General features: G+C 53.2%; 1 protein-coding gene across 3 annotated transcripts in view; it reads right to left on the bottom strand.

Moving 5' to 3' along the window:
• Ptprf (protein tyrosine phosphatase receptor type F) overlaps positions 1–21,900 on the bottom strand; it is an 81,645-nt gene that overhangs the window by 30,514 nt on the left and 29,231 nt on the right. For all 3 annotated transcript variants that reach the window (XM_050161204.1, XM_050161206.1, XM_050161205.1), the window contains exons 6-8: positions 18,211–18,399; positions 9,607–9,717; positions 341–610 (exon numbers count right to left, since the gene is read on the bottom strand). In XM_050161204.1, the coding sequence (XP_050017161.1) occupies positions 341–610; positions 9,607–9,717; positions 18,211–18,399 (570 nt within the window). The remainder of the gene's footprint in view (positions 1–340; positions 611–9,606; positions 9,718–18,210; positions 18,400–21,900) is intronic.

The following is a 21,900-nucleotide window of genomic DNA, read 5'->3' as shown; positions in this document are numbered from 1 at the left end:
TGAATTCAGACCACCAAGGCCAAGCCTCGGCTTCATCATTTACATCAGTGTGACCCTGGGCAAAAGATGTATTTGAACTTCTCTCTTGTAAAACAGGAGGAACAGCAGTATCTGTCCTCCCTAAAAAGCAAAACCAACCTTTACTGGCACAATGCCTGCCAAGTGGGAATACCAGCTGGCTATTCCCAGTACCCATCTTCTTTCTAAGGACCTGCCCAGAGCTGGGCACCTTAAAAGAGGGTAATGATCGCTCAGCCCTCCCGACTCAACCGCCACTAAAGCCCCCCCTCCCCCGAGACAGAGGAGGACATCAGCTGGCTGAGCCATCCGGTACACTTACCTTTGACTGTGACCTGGGCCGTGGCCTCTATCATGCCTAATGAAGAGATGGCCACACAGGTATAGTTGGCAGATCGCATGACATTGCTTAGCTCCAGAACGTTGCGGCCAACTGGCATTTCGTCCTCTTTGGTAAGTTCTTCGGCACCCATCATCCACTTCACATACGGCATGGGTGCACCCACTGCCACACAAGTCAGATTCACACTGCCACCCGGCATCACCTCCTGGCTGCTGGGAGGGATGGAGAAACGAGGAGCCACACGACGCACTGCGGGAGGAGGGAGAGAGGCACTCACAGGCTGGGCAGGGCACAAGGGTGGACAGAAGGGCAGGGGCCCCTCATCACGGAAGCCTCTCTTGTCAGAGCCAGGCGGACTGGCTCACCACTTCCCACCTCACTTTGGGACTAGAAGTGGTCCCTGTACTCAGGAGCCATCTGGAATACCTCTTACTGAGAACTTGCAACCAAGTTTCCATCTTAAGGCCTGGGATAGTCGGCCAAGGTCACACAGGACTTAGTGCAAGAGTCAGGCCTGGTTAGAGCCACAGTCCAGGTGGTCCTCCAGTGACCACCCTTGCTTTCTCCTGCCTCCCCTCCTCCAGTGTCTCCAGAGTGACCAGATGGGGAACCAATGAAAGAAATCCAGGTCCTCAGAGTACGGCTGGGGCAGGTAAAGGATCAGTTCTCTGGAGTCAAAGTCTCCACTTCCAGGCCACAGCCTCAGGAGAGAAGAGGAAATGGCACAGCTACCTGCTGGGCCTTGGCTGTGCTTACGGCCAGCCTGAGACCCACAACGTGGACTGCCTCTTAGGAGGGCTAGCACAGGCACAAGGGGTTGGGCGGGCCAGGGACGTGGTCCGCGGGCAGGATGGGCATGATGATGGCAGTACATGATGAGGGCGCCGAACAGACGGCTTTCTGCGCCAGTGAGCGAAGGTCTCGAGGAGGAGGGTGGCTGTGCCTGGCCACGACCTCCAGCCTTGGACTCCTCTGGCCAGAAGCTGCCCTGAGTTTCTCAGTCCAGGGCACAGCCTGGAACCAACCCTTCAAGTAGCAAGCTTGGCACAGACATTCAGAGCATGCAGAGGGGTAAGGTGGACAAGACCTAGCCACACAGAGGCATGCTTAGCATGCAGACAGGCCATGCAGCTGCTGGTAGAGGTTCCTACGGCTCCTCTTTGGTCTCCCTTCCACAGAGGGCCAGAGAGGACAGGCAGCAAGCCTAAGTGACCTAAGGGCACGCTACGAGAACACTGGTCTCTGGGGACTCTTGCTGGGGAGCCCAGACATGCAGAGGACCCATGGTACCACATACGAAGCATCTCACACAGCCCCAGATCACAGAAGCAGAGCTAGAAGCACTGGAAAAGACCACCAGGTCCAACCTCACCTCACTTCACAGCGATCAAACGGAAGCTCAGAGCTCAGACATTTAGCAGGAGTCACCAGGCTATATTATGGCTCTGTCTAAGACAGCTTTCAAAATCAGTTTCCCTCCAAACACGTAGGTAATGCCACTACTAACACCTAAACTACAACCAGCACTTCTGGGCTCGCTCGAGCAGGCTCTAAGCTGGCCCCTCATCTCGTGGGCCTCTACCTGACCACTCCCGTGCTTCCCACAGACAACGGGCATTCCCCTGATTAACAAGTTCCTGTGTGGTTCCTCACGGGCGGGCAGCCTCTAAGACCTTGCATAGAACCCGCTTCCACACCGCCTCCGGCTGTTTCACTAAGTTCCTCAGCTGGAATCACAACACTGGCAGCCCCAAGTGAGTCACAGTGAATGGCTCGCAGGCCCGGCCTCTTCTCCAGACTCATGTCAGATATGCATCAGGAGTATATTATAGCTGCACAGAGTTCTGCCTTTGTCCAGAAGCGGCACCTCCCTTCCTTTCCCCCTCCCCCTCCCCTTTTCTGTTAAGAGTGCTAGAGACTGAAGGCAGGGGCTCGTACATGCTAGATTTTGTACTCCACCACTGAGCAACACTGCCCATCCCATCTTCGTTTTCTCTATGGGAGCCATCTCCCTCTCTCCATTCTTGGCACACGGAGCGTGTGATCCAGACCCAGCTAACGAGAAACAACCTTTGGACCAGAAACAACCTTTGAATGTTTACACAACCGGTGGGAGCAGAAACACAGTCTACAGGGGCAGTTGAGCTCAGGCTGGAACCTTTCCCAGTGCATGGGAGGACCTGCCCCAGTACAAAGATAAGAACTGTGGAGCAGCAGAGGTAATGACAATGGCCTGATCACACTGTCTAAAGACCTGGCCTCAGCCTTGCCCGACATCCAACCTACTTCTACACGGCCAAGTTCTGTAACCTAAGGGACTCTTTGTTTCGCTTAGATTTGCTTGTAAGTGGGTTTCTATTCTCCCTCTCCTCAAAAAAATTATTTATTTTCGAGACAGGGTTTCTCTGTGCAGTCCTGGCTGTCCTGGAACTTGCTCTGTAGATCGGGTTGATCTTGGACTCAGAAATCTGTCTGCCTCTGCCTCTAGAGTGCTCTAAGGCATGCTCTAAGGGCATGTGCTAGCACTGTTCAACAAAATTTTTTTTCTGTTCATTTAGATTTATTTTATTATTTTGTGCTTGTGAATGTTTTGCACCAAATACGTGCCTGATGCCCAAGAAGGTGGTGCCCTGGCCAGTCCTCTGAAAGCCTCCAACTCTGGCCACCGTCAGAAAACGGACACACTGTGGGAAGTGATACTAAGAATAGTTTTTATTTCCCTCCAAGATGCAGGTAGCAGGGAGAGAATTCTAGGGGCTACAGAGAAGCATGAGGTCAGGGTTACCCCCGTACTAGGCCCCAGGTGTACCACTGAGGACCTCACTCACACATAAGAGCACTAGGTCCCAGCCATGTGCGGAGTCCTGGAGGCCAGCCTCATAGCACACAGGCAGGTCAGCACATCTGCAGGGGAGAGGGTTAATGGGTCGGGGGCAAGAGAGTGTCTTGAATGCTAATGGGGCCCTGTGTCCTGACCCTATGCCAACAGCTGGAAGTGGCTGATGCCACTCAGCACAGCATCTCCACCATCCTCCCCCTGATGCCAGAAGCACAAGGCCTCCAAGGGGAGCAGGACTCACCCTGGACTCACAGGGAAGAAAAAACTGGAGCTGGGGGAAATGCTCTTAGGGTCTACTCTCAGGCTGCAACAATGCCGGTCTATTACCGTTCTCCGTGCATCTTTAGTGCTGACATTTTATAGACAATTTCCAAAACAGGGCCCTGCCATTTCTGGATTATATTTCAGCTGTAACTTTTAAGTCTAATTATTTGCGCTGACAACCCCCTATAATAGGGCGGTGCGGCGCCCAGAGGCATCAGCATTCAGTAGAGTGACAGCCTAATCGCAGGGGGAGGCAGCCCCGCAATCTGCATTCGCTGGCGGAAATTTCTCTGATGAAAATAACACAACATTAAGGAGGGAATAAGGGGCAGGATCCACTGTATCAAGATAAAATAACTCTTTAATAAATAACCTTGTGGCTGCCGCAGAGCAGTAATTAAATGCTGGCACACCCGGCACACAGTTTTAAGTAAAGCTGGAAAAATGTAAGATGCAATTATCAGCACCAAACAAATTACCAGCCCGGCAAATCCCCCCGGAATATTTAGAAACTCATTTCTCCTTCCCGTTAAATATTTGTGTATGCGCTTATTTTTGGTGGGACCACAGGGTGGGTGGAGCGAGGGACAAAGGATGCAGAGGGAAGGTGAAGGGGTGTGTGGGGAGTGACTGCGGACTAGGATGTCTGCTGATGACTGTTTTCTGAACACCCTGGCAGATCCGCCTGGTCAGCGAAATGGTGTAACCGAAATGCCCCAGAGCTCAGGAGTGCATATGGATAGAGGCTTATGCTGATATATGAGCTGGGGCTGCAGCCCTCCACCTGACCTGCTCCCTTGTCCTCCTGGAGTAAACTCAAAACCACAGATCAAGATGCAGAGGGCACTTGGTAGCTTGGGTCTGTCATGTTTCTTCCTTGAACACCCAACGTCCAGAGGACAGGAGAGCTGCTCTGACTCTTTAGAGCGCGGGATATGTAAAGGACCACTAGTCCCTTCCTAGTCCAGGACTGGGAAGTAGAGGCCTGGCTCCAAGGGGACTGCTCTGGGAGGGGATCTGAGCAGTTTCTAGAAGCCCTGCCCAACCTACAGTTGAGCTGACTGCTACTCAAGGCCCTATCAAACTCCAGTTGCTGACTCAGCCACTCCAGGAATAAGCAACCTGGATGTGGATTCCCAGTGCCACTGCCCAGCACGGGGCTGAGGACTGCTAGCTGACTAGCAAGCCACACACTCTACACAGAGGCTGGTGGAGACACTCAGGCAGAGAGGTCTGGGCAGGTGGGGTGACCTTGGTTTGGACCTGGCAGGAGACAGAAAAGATACAGCGATGGGACACTTGCACAGTGTGCCAAGGTGATGCCACTCGCCTTATGTCACAACTGTCACTGTCTCTGAGAGGTAGACCAAGAGGCTGGTCTTAAGTCTGCTTCATGAAACACAAGTAAGGCTCAGGGGCCTCAAGGACAGGGCAGACACTGCAGGACTGTGTCGCAGACTGCAAGATCTCAAGGGACAACTCACTCTAAACTAGCTTCTTCCTATTATCTTCCGCAGTTCTGGCTTCTCTTAGGCAAACATGGCTTACATAAGGGTGGGGAAATGATAGAAGTTTCTCCAACCCTCTGATCATGTCAAGCACATCAGCCCTTACAGTCCCTCTGACCCACAGCTCTCCACAATCGCTCTTGAACTTGACCAGGAACAAACAGCTAGCCTGGCCTGGGTGCAACGGTGGGGTGCAGTTTTGTGCCATGCACCATGCATGCGTGGCCACTCTAGCAGTGGAGCCTGGCTAAGGGGACATGCAGACACACAGTGCATCAGGGACTCAAGCAGCAGGGGCATGCAGGGCAGAAGGCCTGCCCACCCATCCCTGGTCCTGCCTGCCAGCCAGCCCAAACAGTGATGAGCAGAGGCCAACTGGCGGGCAGGCACGGCTGGAGCGAGCCTGAGGGAGCTGACCAAGCCCGCTGGTCCCAACTGACGGGCACAGTCGGTGGGCCAACTGTAGATGGATAAGAAGTGAAAAAGACCAACCTTCTCGCTGATCTGAGAGATGAGAGTTTGGATTGATGGCAGAGTGCGATGAGGATGAGGAGGGAATAAAAAAAGACAAGGAGAAACACAGAGAGAGTAAAAACAGGCCAACCTCCATCTGCCCACACAGCACAGAGACAAGACAAGACTCCTGTGCCCCTCGCACACACACGTGCACACAGGTGCACACGGACCACGCCGCTCACAAAAGACTCAGGACTCATGGAGGGACACAGTGGACAGGGCTGGGGCCCACCAGCGGGTGCCAGGGACAATGAGGGCAGAACTGGGAGGGGTAGAAGTGGGGCATGGGCCAGTCCCACTCCTCAGCTCAGACAGACCTGGTAAACTGGGCTCTGAGGTCAGGGCCCACCCAGCTCACAAACCCACCAAGGCACACAAGCCACTACAGCCCCACCACCGTGAGGAAGCCCCGTGAGCACGTCTGGATGCCTGTGGGAAGAAAGGCTGGGCGGTAACACCCTCACTTCAGACAGCAGCGGCTCAGGTGCCAGGTCCCTGAAGAGAACGGGGAGAATGGTAGTCCCGGTACGTGTAAGCCAGGCTTTGCCAAGGGCAGGGATCTGCCTTGGCCCAGGAAGCTGTATGCCTGAGAGCTGGAGGGGAGACACGCCGTGGATAGAAGGAGAAAATGAGTCACTCAGGGAGGGAGTCAGATGGTGATGGAGAAAGAGGCTGGTCCACCCAGCGTGCCTGGGCCTGCTAGACTGTGGGTGGAACTGTAGGCAACTGTGAACGAAGTCAGATGTAAACGCACGATGTGTGTCCCCCAGCGCCATCCCAACAGAAACCCAGACAGCTGACTTGTTTGTGCTTCCTGTTCACCCAGCAGTGTGCTGTGAGTTTTGTACGTACTGCCCCAGTGGTGAGAATAGCCGTAGGGCCTCAGAGAGGCAGTGAGAGCCCTGACAGTTTGGGGAACAGAAGGAGAATGTGGGAAGGCTAAGTCTGAGAAGGCAAGACACAGCAGAACAAAGTTAGAGATGGAGACAGAAGCCCTTGCGAGGCAGCAGTCCCAAGCAGAGGGTCTCCGCAGCAGCAAACCACCTCTAGGTGCCAGTGTCTGGAGAACTGGGGTCATTTAGGCTGCTTTGGCTAAGAGGCGCTACCGGTACCTGACTGGTTAGGGATGCTTCTAAAATACCCTACTGTGTGGAGAATAGCCCTCAATAGAGATGTGTACGTACCGTCTAAAATGTCAACAGGACTAAAGAAACCCCTGAGCTCTAATCCACACAGTCCTGACTCAGGAGGCTCAAACCCTGACAGAGTTGGAGACTGCCATCTCTGGGTGGTAACAGGAGCCACTACGGAAGGAAGTCTTGAAGGCACTATGTTGGGAGACAGGAGGCCAGCAGATAGGGACCAGGGCAGGGCTCTTCCACGCCTATCCACCCACATGCAGAATTCCAAATACAGAGCTGGTGGCTAGCATGACACAGGCTGTCCCAGAACACTTCTTGGGGCAGATGAGACTTTACCAGGCATAAAAAGAAAAGTGGAAACACTATGGGGCAAGGGGCAAAGAGCAGGGCTTTTCTTTCTTTCTTTCTTTCTTTCTTTCTTTCTTTCTTTCTTTCTTTCTTTCTTTCTTTCTTTCTTTCTTTTTGGTTTTTTGAGACAGGGTTTCTCTGTAGCTTTGGGACCTGTCCTGGAACTAGCTTTTGTAGACCAGGCTGGCCTCGAACTCACAGAGATCCGCCTGCCTCTGCCTCCTGAGTGCTGGGATTAAAGGCGTGCGCCACCACCGACTGACTAGGGCTTTTCTTTCTTTCTTTTTTTTTTTTTAAGACAGAGTTTCTCAGTGTAGCCGCATCCTCTGCTTTCTGACTGCTGGGATTAAAGGTGTACACCACCACTGCCCAGCTAAATACTTGTGTGTGTGTGTGTGTGTGTGTGTGTGTGTGCGCGTGTATGAATGTTTTGCCTGCGTGTGCCACATGTGTGCCTGGGGCCTGTGGACGTTAGAAGAGGGCATCAGATCCCCTGGAACTTAAGTTGAATACAGTTGTGAGCCACCATGTGAGTGCTGGGAATTGAACCTTGGTCCTCTGCAAGAGCAACCACCGAGCCATCTCTCCAGCCCCAGGGCTTTTCTTATATACATAAATCCTGGACCCAAAGGGCTGGCATAGATTTAGAAGGGTTTTAGATATGAGTGGGAAAATGGGACAGAAGTGAGGCTGGCTGTAATAAATTTTCTAGACAGGAAGGGCTGAGGGTAAAGGAACCCCTACCTTCCAAATCTCTTTCAAGTGGAATTTATCCCAGGAGACGGGAAAAGGCAGGATCTAGCTACGGTCATGCCCAAGTTAATCTTACGTGGGCAGTGGAGCCTCTGGAGGTAGGGATGCTTCACGGAATTAAGATCTCCTGCTCAGTGCCCTAGTGGCCACCTCCACCCAATTCCAGAGACAGCCACCACCTGCCACTAGGGCCACAGCCAACCTGACAGTGCTAGTTTAATGGGTGTGGTGCCTAGCTAAGATGCCCCGTATTATGTATTATCTGAGTGGCCTTTTTCTGCTTTGGTATTGCCTGTGACCTCTCTACTCCAGGAGAAGGCCATAAGGCATGCTTAAACACCTGGCTTGGGGTTTACAAAGGCTGTGCCTGATTCTCCTGTCTCTGGTGTAGCCCTGTGCAGCAGGGCTGCCTCAGTGAAGCCAGGAACTTCCCTGTGGCTGAACAGGGAGAAGGCTGGTCTTTGTGAAGAGTCACTTCAGCTGCTAATCTCCCAGAGGGAATTTGCCGGATTCCAGCGCCTTTGTTAGCTACTTAGCCAGTGTCAGCCTGGGGTGAAGGCCATGCTCCTTACTTCTCTACTCCTTTTAGCTTCCAGGAAGTACCTGGATGCCAGGTCTCTGTCCTGATGGTATTCCTAAATTCAGGCAGTGGGTCATCTCAACTGAATTGGTTTACAGGACACCTAAGAGCAAGGGCAACAATGGGGCTTTCCCAAGAAACACAATTAGCCCAAGACAAACAGTTCCTCCACCTGCGCTGGACTGCTCACCTAACAGGTCAACACCTGTGGTCTCTCCAGAACCAACCTGTGCCCTGGGGCACAGCAGGCCCTCAGTAAGTAGCTGGCAGCTTGCTTCTCTCTGCCTTGAGTAAGCAAGTCTACCAAACTGCTCTGAGAGGAAGAGGGGCCACTGCCATCGCTCAGGCTCCGCAAGCTAGAGGAAGGGCAGCCCACCCTCAAAAAGATGAGGAACCTTCCATGGGAAAGAATCACGGCTGTATGGAGGCTGCAGGGAAGCGGGGTCTTCTCAGTGACCCCCAAAGAGGGACAATGTAACTTTTAATGACATCCATTTGTGCAGGAGGGCCAGGTGAAAGGGCAGTGTGGGTAGAGGGCTTCCAGGGCCTCTCCTGAGCACCATGCTTTCTAGACTATCCCATGTGTTCTCAGAGAGACCCCTTGGGCTATGAACAGAGGCTGGGCACACCAAAACAGTCCCCAGACCCTTCGCCGTAGACCCAACTATAAATCGCACACAGTATGTTTCTCTCCAACTAGGAACGGCCACAGCAATATACCCATAGCTGCTCACAGCTACCCCAGCCTTAACCCCGACATGAGGGGTGGGGCTTGTGATAGAACACAGAAGGCTCCTCCAAAAAGGCTAATCTGATCCATTACTGAGGCCTGCGGGATCCAAATTTCAGAACCAGAGCCCACCCTGCTGGGGGAGGCAGGAAGAAAGTCAGGTCATGCATGCATATGCATGTGTAAATGCCCCCCCAACACACACATACACAACACGCACACACACCACACACACACCAATGTCTGCTTAGAAGGCTCCAGACTCCCATAGGGCTCCAAGCCCAGGCAGCAAGGACCTACAAGAGATACAAAAGCTCCCAGGAGTAGGGGTGGGGGTGGGGCGAGTGTCTGCTTCCCCAAAGGCCTGAAGGGAAAGAAGGCAGGTAGCAGCCTGCCCAGCGGGAGCTACGGAGCTGGTGGCGGTGAGCACTGCTGCAGAAAGAGGTGGGAAGGAAAGGCGAGGCTTGCGGAGTCCCTCCAGTGTCTGCAAGGTCTCCAAGCAGCAATGCCTGGCAGGTGAAGTTTGGCTCCAAGGTGACGGAGCCAGCTGTGGCCAAGTCCTTACCTCTCACATACAGGTTCGCGGGAGCCGAGTAGCGTGTGCCTGCTGCGTTGGTTGCCACACACTCGTACTTGCCTTGGTCAGACTCCTCGCTGCTCTCAATCTGCAAGGCACCTGTGGGGACACAAGATAATCGGTCAGTCATGGTCCATGTTGTGTGTGACCTAGAACACAGAGGCCCTGACAACACGTGTAGCCCTAGGCTGTGGCTCACCTGGGCCACAGCCTAGGGCCTGAGTGGCTTCCAGGAAACTCTGATAAGCCAGGTCCCTCTAAGCAAGAATCAAGAACTTGTTCTTTGAAGCAAGATGCCCTTACTATGGACCAGTTCCTGTTCCACCCAGGAGCTATCCAGAGTGCCCATCACTGTCCCAAGAGTCCCTAAGGCCTGGCTGGAGAGATGGCTCAGAGGTTAAGAGCATTGGCTGCTCTTCCAGAGGTCCTGAGTTCAATTCCCAGCAACCACATGGTGGCTCACAACCATCTGTAATGGGGTCTGGTGCCCTCTTGTGGCCTGCAGGCATACACACAGACAGAATATTGTATACATAATAAATAAATATTTAAAAAAAAAAAAACAATAATCATGCCTATCAATTCTCTTATCCCAAAGCCTACAGACCCACAGGACGAGAAATTCCTAAACAAGCAATGTCCTTGCCTGTGAGAGCCTGAAACACCATCACCTACTTGGAAGGGGCTTGCCTTGGGGCTTGGTGCCCAGCAGCCTCTGCCCCACACTCCCACTACCTCCTCCCACTCTACCCCACCCTGTGAGCCCCACCCATTCCGGCTACTTTCCTCAGTTTGGCGCTGTTAAAGTGCTTCGACCCACCAAGGCTTCTGCATAATTCAGAAGGCTAATGGAGACTGGAGCTCCCACTCGGGCCAGCACCCTGAGGGGCTGCTCTGGCCGCAGACGGACAGACAGGAGCCAAGACTGGGGAGTGCGGGTAGCTGAAAAGACCCTCTGAGAGGACCTGTCCTGTCAGGTCAAGTGAGTGAACCCCCAAGGTGAAGGATCACGTGCATTTACCCCCCTCCCCCCAGCAATAAACACTTGAAAACTGCTAGTGAAAGCGTACTGGGCAAGCTATCAATGACACAGAAACTCACAGGGCAAAGCACCATGCCCCTCCCTGGAACAATCTGACAGACAATTACACCCACACAGGACAGTCCAACGGACGCTAATAACCCCCACAGGACACACAGTCTGACAGAAAACCACCTCCTGCATGAACAGCTGAACAGCTCTAAAGGACTTCTTCCTCTACCCTGACTGACAATCACGCCCACACAGGACAGACAGAAACTGAAGGGCCCCAAATAAAACTGGCCAAGAACCTCAGAGGGAATTCCAAACTGTATTCGCACAGCCCAGGCCTCGGAGGAGACACTATGGGTCCAAGCTACAGCTCCTTCAAAGCCCACACTTTGTCTTCCTGCCATCACCACTCAGGGCAGGAGGAGGGGCTGTGAACTCCAGAAGGCTAAGGGCTGTAGGTGGAGTAGGAGGGGATGCCACCAACACACGAGGGCAAAGGGCTGGCCTCTCTCCAAGGCCTTGCCTTCGGCTTCCCCACGCGTATCAGAGCATATCAGAGCACAAGCCCAACACCCCGCAACTGCAAGACCAGCGCTGACGGCAGCCGGTGTGTCATGTTCATGGGGCGAATGGACGCTGCTACAGCAAACGTTCACTGAGCAGGGGCGGCTCAGGGCCCTGGCTAGAGGGGGTTGTCCAAGGTCAGCTCAGCAGAGGTTTGGGGGAGACAGGTAGCTGGTGCCACAAGCTGAGGGCAGGAAATTGTGCCTGGTTTAGGGTTACAGATGATGGAAGGAAGAAACCCCCCTGTGACCAGAGCCTAAGTCTGGTCAGGAGGCCTCTGTTGGCTAGTTATTTTCATCAACTTGACGTCAGCTAGTCACATGGGAAGAGGGAACCTCAACTGAGAAAAAGTCCCCATTAGACTGGACCGTAGACAAGTCTGTGGGATATTTTCTTGATTAACAATTGATGGAGGAGAGGGCCTGGCTCACTGCGGGTGGTGCCAGGGCTGGGCAGGTAGTCCTGGACTGTATAAGAAAGCAACCGAGCAAGCCGCGGAGAGCAAGTCAGCTTTCCTCCACTGTCTCTGCTCCTGCTTGAGTTCCGGCCCTGGTTTCTGTCAATGACAGACTATAATCGGGATATGTTGATCAACTAAGCCCTTTCTTCCTCAAGTGGCCTTCGGCCGTGGTGTTTATCACAACAACAGAAAGCTAACTAGGACAAGACCCAGTATAGACCCTGAGTCTATTTGTACACAGACATCTCCAGTCTGATAGGACACCCAGACCCAGTAGCAGGGAAAGCAGGTCAGTGTGCTAAGGTGGTGTGCAGGGGGATGCAGAGAGGGAGGGGAACTGAGTTCTACCATCAGGACAAGTTACATCCCTCGGGAGGCGACCAGCCCCAACTCAACTTCCGTCCCGAGCACTCTTCACCTTACCCGAGGGTCTAGATGTACCCACAAACATTGACAAATGTAGGAAGAAAATGATGGGATAAAAAACAGAAACCACCATTCTGTGTGTGATAAACCGTCTACAATCCCACTCTCCTGTAAGTTTCACAGTCTGAGGGTAGCGGGTCCTTGCTCCAATCCTAAGAGGAGGAGACGGACCTGAGGGATGGTTGAGTCAGACTTGAACCCTGATCTTTAGGAGTCCAGAGTCTATGCTTTCTCCCCAGCAGGTTGCAGTGCCCTGTTCCAAGATGGCTACTTGGAGAGACTGCAAGCTGACAGGTCAGGTGACCTAGTTATGCATGGGTCTCTGTATTTCCCCCATTGCCATCTAAAATCTAAATAAAATACCTAAAATAATCTAAAATCTCTAGTCCTTGCTGCTGAAGAGATATGGGGTGGGGGAGGGTTCTCATTGACCACAGGACCAAGGTATTAGGAGAGCCAAGTAGTAATTGAGGATTTTAAGGAAAAAGTTCTCAGGAAAAGGGCCAGACTTGTCATGCTCCCTAACCTTACAAGAAGTGTCTCCATCTATACCAGCCTTAGGGACAGGCTAGGCTTCACTATGGGAACCAAATGAATCCCTTCTGCGGGGCTGGCCTAGGAGTGGGGCGCAGGGCTTGGCATCCTGGGTGGTCTCAGGGGTATCTCCACAATGCAGACTTGTAATGGATGAGGTCACAGGAGGGAATGGCTGAGAGTGGAGGTGTGTGGTGGCTGGTAGTGAAGAGACTGGAGAGGTCAGGATGGGGATGGGGAGGTGACGGACTGGACGGGATGGAGTGGAGGTGACCAACGGCGACAGTAGTGGCGTGGCGTGGTGCGGTTGGCATGGCGAGATGCACGGACAGCATTCTTACCTCTGATTGGTGAACCACCTGGTGAGGTAATTTGAATGCAAATAAGATCAGAGAGAAACATTAGTACAAAAGGAAAGCCACAAAAGCCAAATCAGATAAAACAAAACGCTAGAAAGGGGCCTTAACCGTACAGAGAACTTGAGGCGTCTGTTTAGGTGACTCAGGTGTTGTGTGGGCAAGCACCAGGCTGGGCCAAGCTGAGTGGGGGTGGAGCATGTCCCCTGGGTCAATGGCACTGCTCTGAGGAAGTGGAGGGCAGGAGAAGGTGTTGATAAGGAGTCAGGAAGGCAGGACTGGGCTCCTGTGACCCTTGCTGGCTGGGCTGATGGAAGGGAAGGGGAAGAAAAGAGGCAGCACCCACCCTAAAGATCACCCAAATCCCATGGGGTAAGAGTCTGAGGGGAGCACTCACCACCACAAAACCAGGGCATTTAAGCAGGCAGGGTTATGGGAAGAGCTTACATAGGTTACCACGGACCAGGGCTCCCCAAACACGGACCAGCCCTGGCATCCAGCAGTGGAGGGAGGTGTGGGACTCAGTCAGCTCACAGCCCAGTGGCTGACAGCCCATAAAACCCACCTGACTCTATTAAGGACAGAGTGATCAGAGCTCCCCAGCCTATCTGGTGAGAGGCAAAGGGCCAGCACCCACCCCTTGAGTGTCTGCTGCCTCCGAGCCCTGGGATCAGCAGCCAAGAGGGACAGGCACTTGCCTTCCAAAGCCAGGTCTATTATGAGGCCTGAGCAGGTTTGCCTTCCAACACGTGCCTCTCCCGAGACTCCCACTTCAACCACTGGAGCCAGGAACCTGTAGATAGACCCAGGTCCAAGTCTATCCACCCTCTGGCTCCTTTGGCAGGGGTGGGTTAGAAGTGTTCTGGGCCACAGATCAGGTCTTGTCTCACTGAACTTGGCAACAGCCCCCTGGAAAAAATACCCATCTCTATGCACAAATGAGGGAACAGAGACCTGGAAACATTAAGAGGCTTAGATGTGAGGCAGCAGGATCTGGCCCGTCTAGCTCAGGGCCTTCCTACTGGACATCCTGCAGACATGGAGACTGGAAGGAAAGTCGGTGGCTGGGAGTGTATGTGACCACATGGCTAAGTGAGCGCCATCATACCAGTTCTCCAATGTAGACCAGAGGTCGGTGTGTGTGTACGTGTGTGCGCAGACCCCTGATGGGGGTCCACTAGATTAAAACCTACAATTAATTTCTATAAATCTAAGACTGGGGGGAGGGCGTGGAGCATGCCTGCAATCTCAGCACTTGGGAGGCTGAGGCAGGATGACTGTGGAAAGTTTCAGAACAGGTTGGAATATATAATAAGCATCATCACGTCAGCCAGAGCCATACGGTAAAGACCTTGCTTTCAAAACGGGGAGAGAGTTACTGGCCGTATTTAGCCACTTTCTCTCATGAATACAGAGTGACATTTCCTGGCGGGTACACAACCTATAATACTTAAATGTGGCTAAATGCAGCCACGTTTAAGCTCTACATTAACAATGAGGATTTTCTCACTAAATTTTTTTTTGTTTTAGAATATAATTATTTTTTTAAATTTCAGATTTTTTAACACTTAATAGTTTTTAAATTATTTTAAAATAATTAGTAAATATTTACAATTTATCCATCTTAAATACCTAGCACAGTAAGCATCAATAGGTATATTCTAGACAAACAAAGCCACCTTAAGGTTCTCTGAGTTAAAGTCAGCAATACTAAGACCAGAAAGTTGACCACTGACTGCCCTCCTGTCGTCTAAGTCAGAGCTAGGGCAGGGGTTGTAGTGTATACAGCCAAGCGCCTGTGGCTTCTGCTCTTTCTATAGCTAACCTACCGACTTCTCAGAATTGTACCCTGCCTGCAAACAGAGACTCTGCCCTTTCTATTTCACTAGACGGGTATATGGGACTGAAGGGGCCCCAAGAGGCAGCCTCCCTAGGAGACTCATGCCAGTGGGCCCAGAAATTGTATTCACACACTGACTGTACCCTCCTGGAAGACCCGGCCACACACACATCAGGGTGAAGTAGATGGGCACTTCTAGTCAGAGGATCTTACCAAAGGCCTCCTCCTGCAGCCAGAGCCGCCATCTCCACTTGACACCACTGGGTGGTGGGCATGTAGAAGGCTCGGTTGGCTCTGCGGGTTAGTGACGGCGTTCTCTACAGTGGCGTTCTCAGACTATACAGAAGCCCAGGAAAGCCCTGCTCAGGCCTGGCAGAGCTTATGGGCAAACAGCTTCCCCTCAGGACCCAGCCTTGGACCCCATGGGGAGGTGAGGCTGTCGGGGCTATGGTTCTGTCTCAGCCACAGTAGGCCACTCTTTCTGTACTTGTCCTTCTTGGGCCTGCCTCAGGTCTCAAGCTCAGGTGGCCCATGAGGCTACTGTGGCAGCGTGTCACACTGCTGCAGCAGGAGAAGAGCCCTTCATGGAGAGCTCACACCTCAGCTGGGCACACTGCCAGCCCGAGAGGCTGAGGTCTGGAGCAGTGGGATACGGCTACTTCTCAGGCTCCAGGTTTAGCACACGCTGTTAGAACGCACTGAGCACCGGTTACCTCCCAGGAGGGCCCTTAGACCCTCATCTCCACAGGTGACCCTCTGACCTGCGGAAAGTGGCTATGATAATCGTGGCCTGTCCTACTTGAGAAGGGTTACAGAGACTCAGTGGTAACAAAGGGTAGGAAAGCACCCTATGAACTGCTGGTGACATGAGAACCACAAGGGGCCTGGTAAATACAGAGTGCACAGGGGACAACCCACTCTATGGAGGGATGTCTCCTCCATCCGGAGCACTGGACACACAAGAACTGCCCGCCCCTGACACGCACACACCCATGACCCTTAAGTCAGTTTCCTGGTGGTAGGAAAGGTCAAAGGAGCAGCTAGCTATCCTCTTCAGTGAAAGGTCCCAAGGTCAAGAGAATAGTCCTGCAGTGAGGACTTAGGAAGAACTGAGGATGGGGGGGAGGGGCACCTTGCCAAGCAAACCTGTCTCAGCCCCACCACATCCCGTCTAGGTAAGCAGGGCTGGAGACAAACGCTGGTAACTGTGGCTCCTGGGGAAGAGCCAAAGCTGGGTACAGGCTCCCTGCAAACGGGGAAGTGGCGGGAAGCAGGACAGAGATGGTACCATAAACCCGGCAGCAAACTGCCCGTTTGCTTAAGGCAGCTACTCTGTAAGCTGAGAAAAGCTGGTGATGAAGTTAATTTGACTGAGGTCAGAGAACTAATTAGGGTGGATCTAGATAGGACAGGATGAGATAAAGCTGGCCATGTGGGCAGGGTGCCTTGACCGAGAGCACGCATCTGACCACGCGGGCAGGGTCAAGGGTTCTAATCCCAGGGTCCAGCGTAGCATGGCTTTCATAGTCTAGGAGGAAGATGAATAGACAATAGCACAGGCTGCGAGAGGACAGAGTTTCTAGAGAGAGCCCGGAGGCAGGGAGAACAGTGGTATCCCTGATTAAGACAGAGGCAGCAGAAAGAGAAGAGGGGACCAATTTGAGAGCCACGTGGTGGTACATGGAAAGGATGTGACTCCTCACCAGATGGAGTGTTGGGTCTTTCAGGCTGCCACTCATGGAGAAAGGGTCAGTGGGAGCAGGGCATGGCTGTTTATAAAAGAAGTCATTGTTCGTCCAAGATGGGGAACATCCGGAAGGCACTGAATGTGGGCCCTGGAGCTCACACAGGACGTTTGGGCTGCGTTGACCAGTAGGGGTACAAATAAGGAGGTAGTGACTGAGGAACCAAGAGCAATGGGTTCGCCTACCAGGGGACAGACTGTGTCAGTAAGGATGAGACTGGCAGGTCTCTCATCTGGAGGAACCAGCAGCACTTCATGCAAGGCTAACAGGGCAGCTAGAGGCAAGTCAAGGTGGTAAATCCCAAGGGAAAGCAGGAGGGTTTGCTCAAGAAGGAGGAAGGGCTGTTGGCCACTGTGAGGACAAAGAGGAAGAGGCCTGAGCAGCATCCGGTGGAGTGATGGGCAGGGAAGGGGTGGCATGGGGTCTGGCACACAGTAAGCACTACATAAATACTTGATGAACAAATGCTGGAGACACCGGGCCTTCCCAGAACTGCTGCCTGCCACAGACAGTCAATGCCATTCGGGGAGGAGTCAAGCCTGTAGGGAGGGCCGTCTGGCAGCATGGGGAACCTGCCTGGGGCACCCATGAGCAAATGCAGGGGAGATAGCCATGCCGGCCGCTGTGCTGTGCTGGGCAGCAGCCACAAACGCTGCCGGACCATTTCCTGCCTTGATTATGGCTGTTTTAATTAACTGCACTACAGCTGCCTCCATCTTGTTGAGTTTTAATTAAATTAAATGAGCTAACACTTCGTGGGCTGTCTCAGGCGGCCGTGGCTGGGGCCGGAACCCTGCCCTGCTGGGGGGCTCATCACTCCCTTTTCTCCCTGGCACCAAGACGGTGTGGGCCTGATGGAAGATGATGGGGGGGGGGGCTGAGAGTGGTAGGCACCCCTGAAGCCAGCAGAGACCCCAAAGAGGTAGTTACATCCTTCATGATGTTGACATCACAGCTGATGGGCAGCAGGAGCTCAAACCAAAGCTGGGCTACCAACAACCAGCAGGACTTCTGGAGCAGAGTCTGAGGGTCTATCCTGAGCTGCTAGCGGATGTAGCATGCAGCCCAGCTGACTCTGATCCTCCTTTCCCACCCACTCCATACCCACAAAATCAGAATCAATTTTCTTGGCGGGAGCCTCACAGGCAGATCGATCAATGGGGCGACACCTCCCTCCTGGTCACAGTGGCATCCTTGTTCCCAGGGCTCCAAGGTGGCTCAACTGAGACATCCACAGGAGACAGGTGGCTCTGGTGGCCAAAGGACAGAGGCAAATCCCCCTAGTTTCAGGCTCTTAAGGTTCATTTGATGCCTGATGAATCAAGCATCACTGGCTCCTTCCCCAGAAAACCTTGCTGCCTAGAAAAACACGGACGTAGGTGGGCTATGGAAAAGCAGAAGATGAAAATCCAGGGGCGCCCTCCTCAGGCCTGTCATGCTTGGAGGAGAAACCGACCCTGGCATCTAACAATCCCGGAATGACCAGGACAGCACTTGCCACTGCATCTTCTTCCCAAGGCAAGATCTGGTCCACGACATTGGGGACACTACTCAGTCTGCCTCGGAACGTTCACTCCCCATCCCCATGAATTCCCCATGGTACTCATGGCTCCTAAACTCTGCCCTCAGCTCACCTGAGCGTAGCTGCTTGATGCGGCCGTTGCTTAAAGTAGGGTCCACAGGAAGGAAGTCTTTGAACCAGGAGATCTCAGGGTCTGGATTCCCACCAGCTGCACACAGCATGGTGGCCGTACGAGCCTTCTCCACCACCTTCAGCTGAGGTCCCATGTCGATGGTCGGGAACCCAGCCGGCAGCTGGTCCTCTGCAGACAAAGGGTGGCATGTGCATTAGGACTGGCCCTGTTGCCCCTGAAGGCCTCCCTGTAGCTGCTTCTGACTTTCAGGTTAGAACCTGACCCACAATACCCTTCTCTTTTCCACCCCTGACTTCTAAGCACGAGCCCTACCCCAAAAGAGGAGTCAAGAGACCTAAGTCCTTTTGGCAAGGCAGAGGCTGCAGGAGGGCCCGCACTATCACATCCCTGCTGGGGAGTTTCCAAGTCTGGGAAGCACAGACTGAAGACGTCAGCACTTATCTCTGTAGGTCCTGGGAAGAACAGAGATCAATGCTCTGCTGGCTGCAGCACAGAGTGCTATGTGGACACTGGGCGTGGGGGAGCAGGGGCAGCAGGGGCGGCAAGGGCGATACAGCTCCCAAAGCACCAAGAGCCACAACCCCACTAGTGGCTCTGAGCTCATCCAGCCTCCACTTCCTTGTCAGCACGTGATATCCCTGCTTGGCCTGCATCCCTTCAGATCCTCCATGTGGCAGGGCCCCAGGTCACTGACCCTGGCACCTGTCCTCTTAATGACCTAACTCTAGAGTCTTGCCTCTGACCATTCTCTGCTGCAGCCTTGACCCTTGCCCTTCTTTCTCACTCAAACCTGACCCTGACGACCATGACCAGGCCCTAAGGACCAAGTCTGAGTATGTGCCGGCTAAGGCGACCGAAATAAAACAAACAAATAGCCCTGGTTTTTCCTCTCCACTTTTCCTGGAGCTGGTGACTCCCAGAGGAAATCACTTGCACAAGGCCTATTCTTGCCTCATACAGGTTCCTAAAGCAGCCCTCATGGACTGAGGCAAAGCTACCCAATCTCCATCTCTCAGAAGCATCAAGAACTGGGAAGCCAGGCGCTGGACCAGTGTAGACCATGGGGAACTCCCATCTCCACCACTACCTACCATCTTTAGGGCCCGTATGTGCTCTTTACTCTCTGTTTTCCATCTGTCTACTGGGGTTAGGTGTCCACTATGTAAAGATACTTTAAAGACTTCATCAGGGCACTGGGGAGTACCTGATACAGGACCTGCACCCAGAACCACCCATATAGAACAGGTGGTTCAGGTACTGAAACTATAGCCTGAGGCCCCTTTCATTCTAGATTGGTAAGAAGTCCTTCCCACTGGAACACAACCATCGAGTGTTCTCTAGAACTCAGCAATCCCTCTCCTCTCCCAGGCTTGGTTCTCAATGAAGGCTCTGGGAATGTCTGCCCTTTGTCTACCTTTTGCAAAATAGGGCCTTGCAGTGGGGAAAAGCGGCACAACTCTGCATTTCCCTCTCGCATGCCCAGCACAGCATTACTGTGTGAGAACATTTGTTGAGGCCAGGCTCCCATGCTAGAGAGACTCAGCCTCAAAAGGGAGAAAAGTAAAGGGCAGGTGGCAACACCAGCTTTCCCCTCTCACTCTGGAGACCTACGGGGGGACAATTAGGGGCTCAGACATGAGAGGAAGCTGGAAGAACCACAGTAGGCAGAGGAACCTCATTAAAGCTGCAACTTCTAGCCAGGATGTGGTGCCGCACGCCTTTAATCCCAGCATTTGGGAGGCAGAGGCAGGCAGATCTCTCAAGGCCAGCCTGATTTACAAAGTGAGTTCCAGTATAGCCAGAATTGTTACACAGAAACCCTGTCCCCCCCCCCAAAAAAAAAGCAAAACAAAACAAAACAACAACAACAAAAAAATTGCAACTTTTAGGGATATCCCAGAAGAGTGTCTGGCTGGGGCACAGGAGAACTCTCAGTATGGCCCCTGACTTCCCTGGAACTGGCTATACACACCCCTGCTCACAGTCCTGTAAGTTCTGAATGTAAACACTGGGTGTCCTTGGCTATAACTACGATCTCACAGTGCCCTGACTCTCCACTCTGATTCTTGAAAAGGATTATATTAAACACAGGCAAGAGAACAGAGAGAGCTGCGTGTGTGCAGCTTCTTTGGCCTGCTATCAACTGGAAGATTGCAAGCAAGATTGATAGCAAGACCCAAGGCCTAGGGGCACCCTCCCCACCCCTTCCAACAGTTGGGGATGCTCAAGACTGCTAGAGCTACTCACTGGCCAGGGCACCAAACTTGCTCTTCCCAGATTTTATGCCTACCTGCTTGAGCGAATGGGGTGCAGGGTGAGGGGTGACTAGGTTCTGAGAGAGCCATAGCCCAGGAGTTACCTAGCCTCTGTCGCCTACTGCCAGGAGGTAAGGACCAAGGATGAAAGCAATACAAATGCTTCAGCCCCGTGTCCCAGGAATCTACTCTGAATTCTTGACACAGGGAAGGTCTTTGGGACCTATGCCAAATTAAGGACAATTAATTTTCCTCCCTCAATTATCACGCCCTCAAATGGCTCGTCCTTGGCTCAGATCATCCCTCAGGCACCACTGCCAAAGCCTAAAACCAGTGAGTGTAAAGAGCTGTCTACTGAATAGCAGGGCCCAAACGCCAGTCCCGTGTGCCAACTAGGCTCCCAGGCAGTAATGGAAAGGCTGCTCTCCCCCACCCCCGCCCAGCAGTGTGTGTGAGTTTCTCAGGAGGACTCCAGCCCCTCAGGACTGACCAGATGCTATTTCATCCTCCTCTTCCAACTGGGAGCCTTAAGCATATTCACACCAGTTAAGGACAATAGATATTTCCCAGATGCCTGTTGAGCGACTGGCTCCATGTGGGCCAGCACGATTGGCACACTTGCCACCGTCACCCCCCAGTGCCACCACAGCCGTGTCTAGAGGAGTGTGAACCGCACAGGTTAATGATCAAGGCAGATTTCTCAAGAGGATGTCACTGTCACTTCCAACCCATCAACAACTGAGAAAACTGAGGCCTCTGGACACCAGGGATAAAAGGTTCCAAGCATGAAGCATTCACTCTGTTGCAGGTACTCTCTAAAAGCTTTACAAAATGACAATCTTTACCAAAACCTTATGAGGCATATGAGCAAATGGGGACTTGGCAGAAATCTAGAAACCCGCCCAAGGTCACTCAGTTAAACTGGGGGTGGGGCTTGGAGGAAAGCCCTGCTAAGACCCCAGTGCTTTAGAGCTTCAGACGCAAGCGCGAAAAGGTGGGCAGGTCAGGGCTGAGGGAAGGGAGGGGCATCACTGGGGGAACCACGCCCTTTCCCATTTCTACACCTTCAACTGACTTCCGGCTTCACTGCAGCCCCCCCCCCATGCACACACGCCCCTGCGTTTTCAGGTGCTACGAAGATAAGTCCACTGCTCCCCACATGTGAACACCCCTGCATGCACCCACGTTCCAAAGGAGGGATGCACGGGTCACGCTATAGACCCTCCAAACGTGTCCTGCCAGTACAGGGGCTGATGGCGCGGGAGGGCCCCTCCCCCCTCCAGGCCACCCGGTAACCATGACGACGGTGGAGAGGCGGGTGCCACGGTGGAAGGGCTGCGCGTGCTTGTGTCCGAGCGGGCGCGCGCCTCTGTGTCCAAGTCCTTCTGGGCACCGCCCTTCCCGCCCCCGCCTG

This window comes from Alexandromys fortis, unplaced genomic scaffold (genome assembly GCF_014885135.2).
Source record: "Alexandromys fortis isolate MF-2015 unplaced genomic scaffold, M_Fortis_MF-2015_v1.1 scaffold_122, whole genome shotgun sequence".
NCBI classification, from domain to species: domain Eukaryota; kingdom Metazoa; phylum Chordata; class Mammalia; order Rodentia; family Cricetidae; genus Alexandromys; species Alexandromys fortis.
The sequence above is the reverse complement of the archived record's forward strand: the minus strand, read 5'-3'. Positions and strand labels throughout refer to the sequence as shown.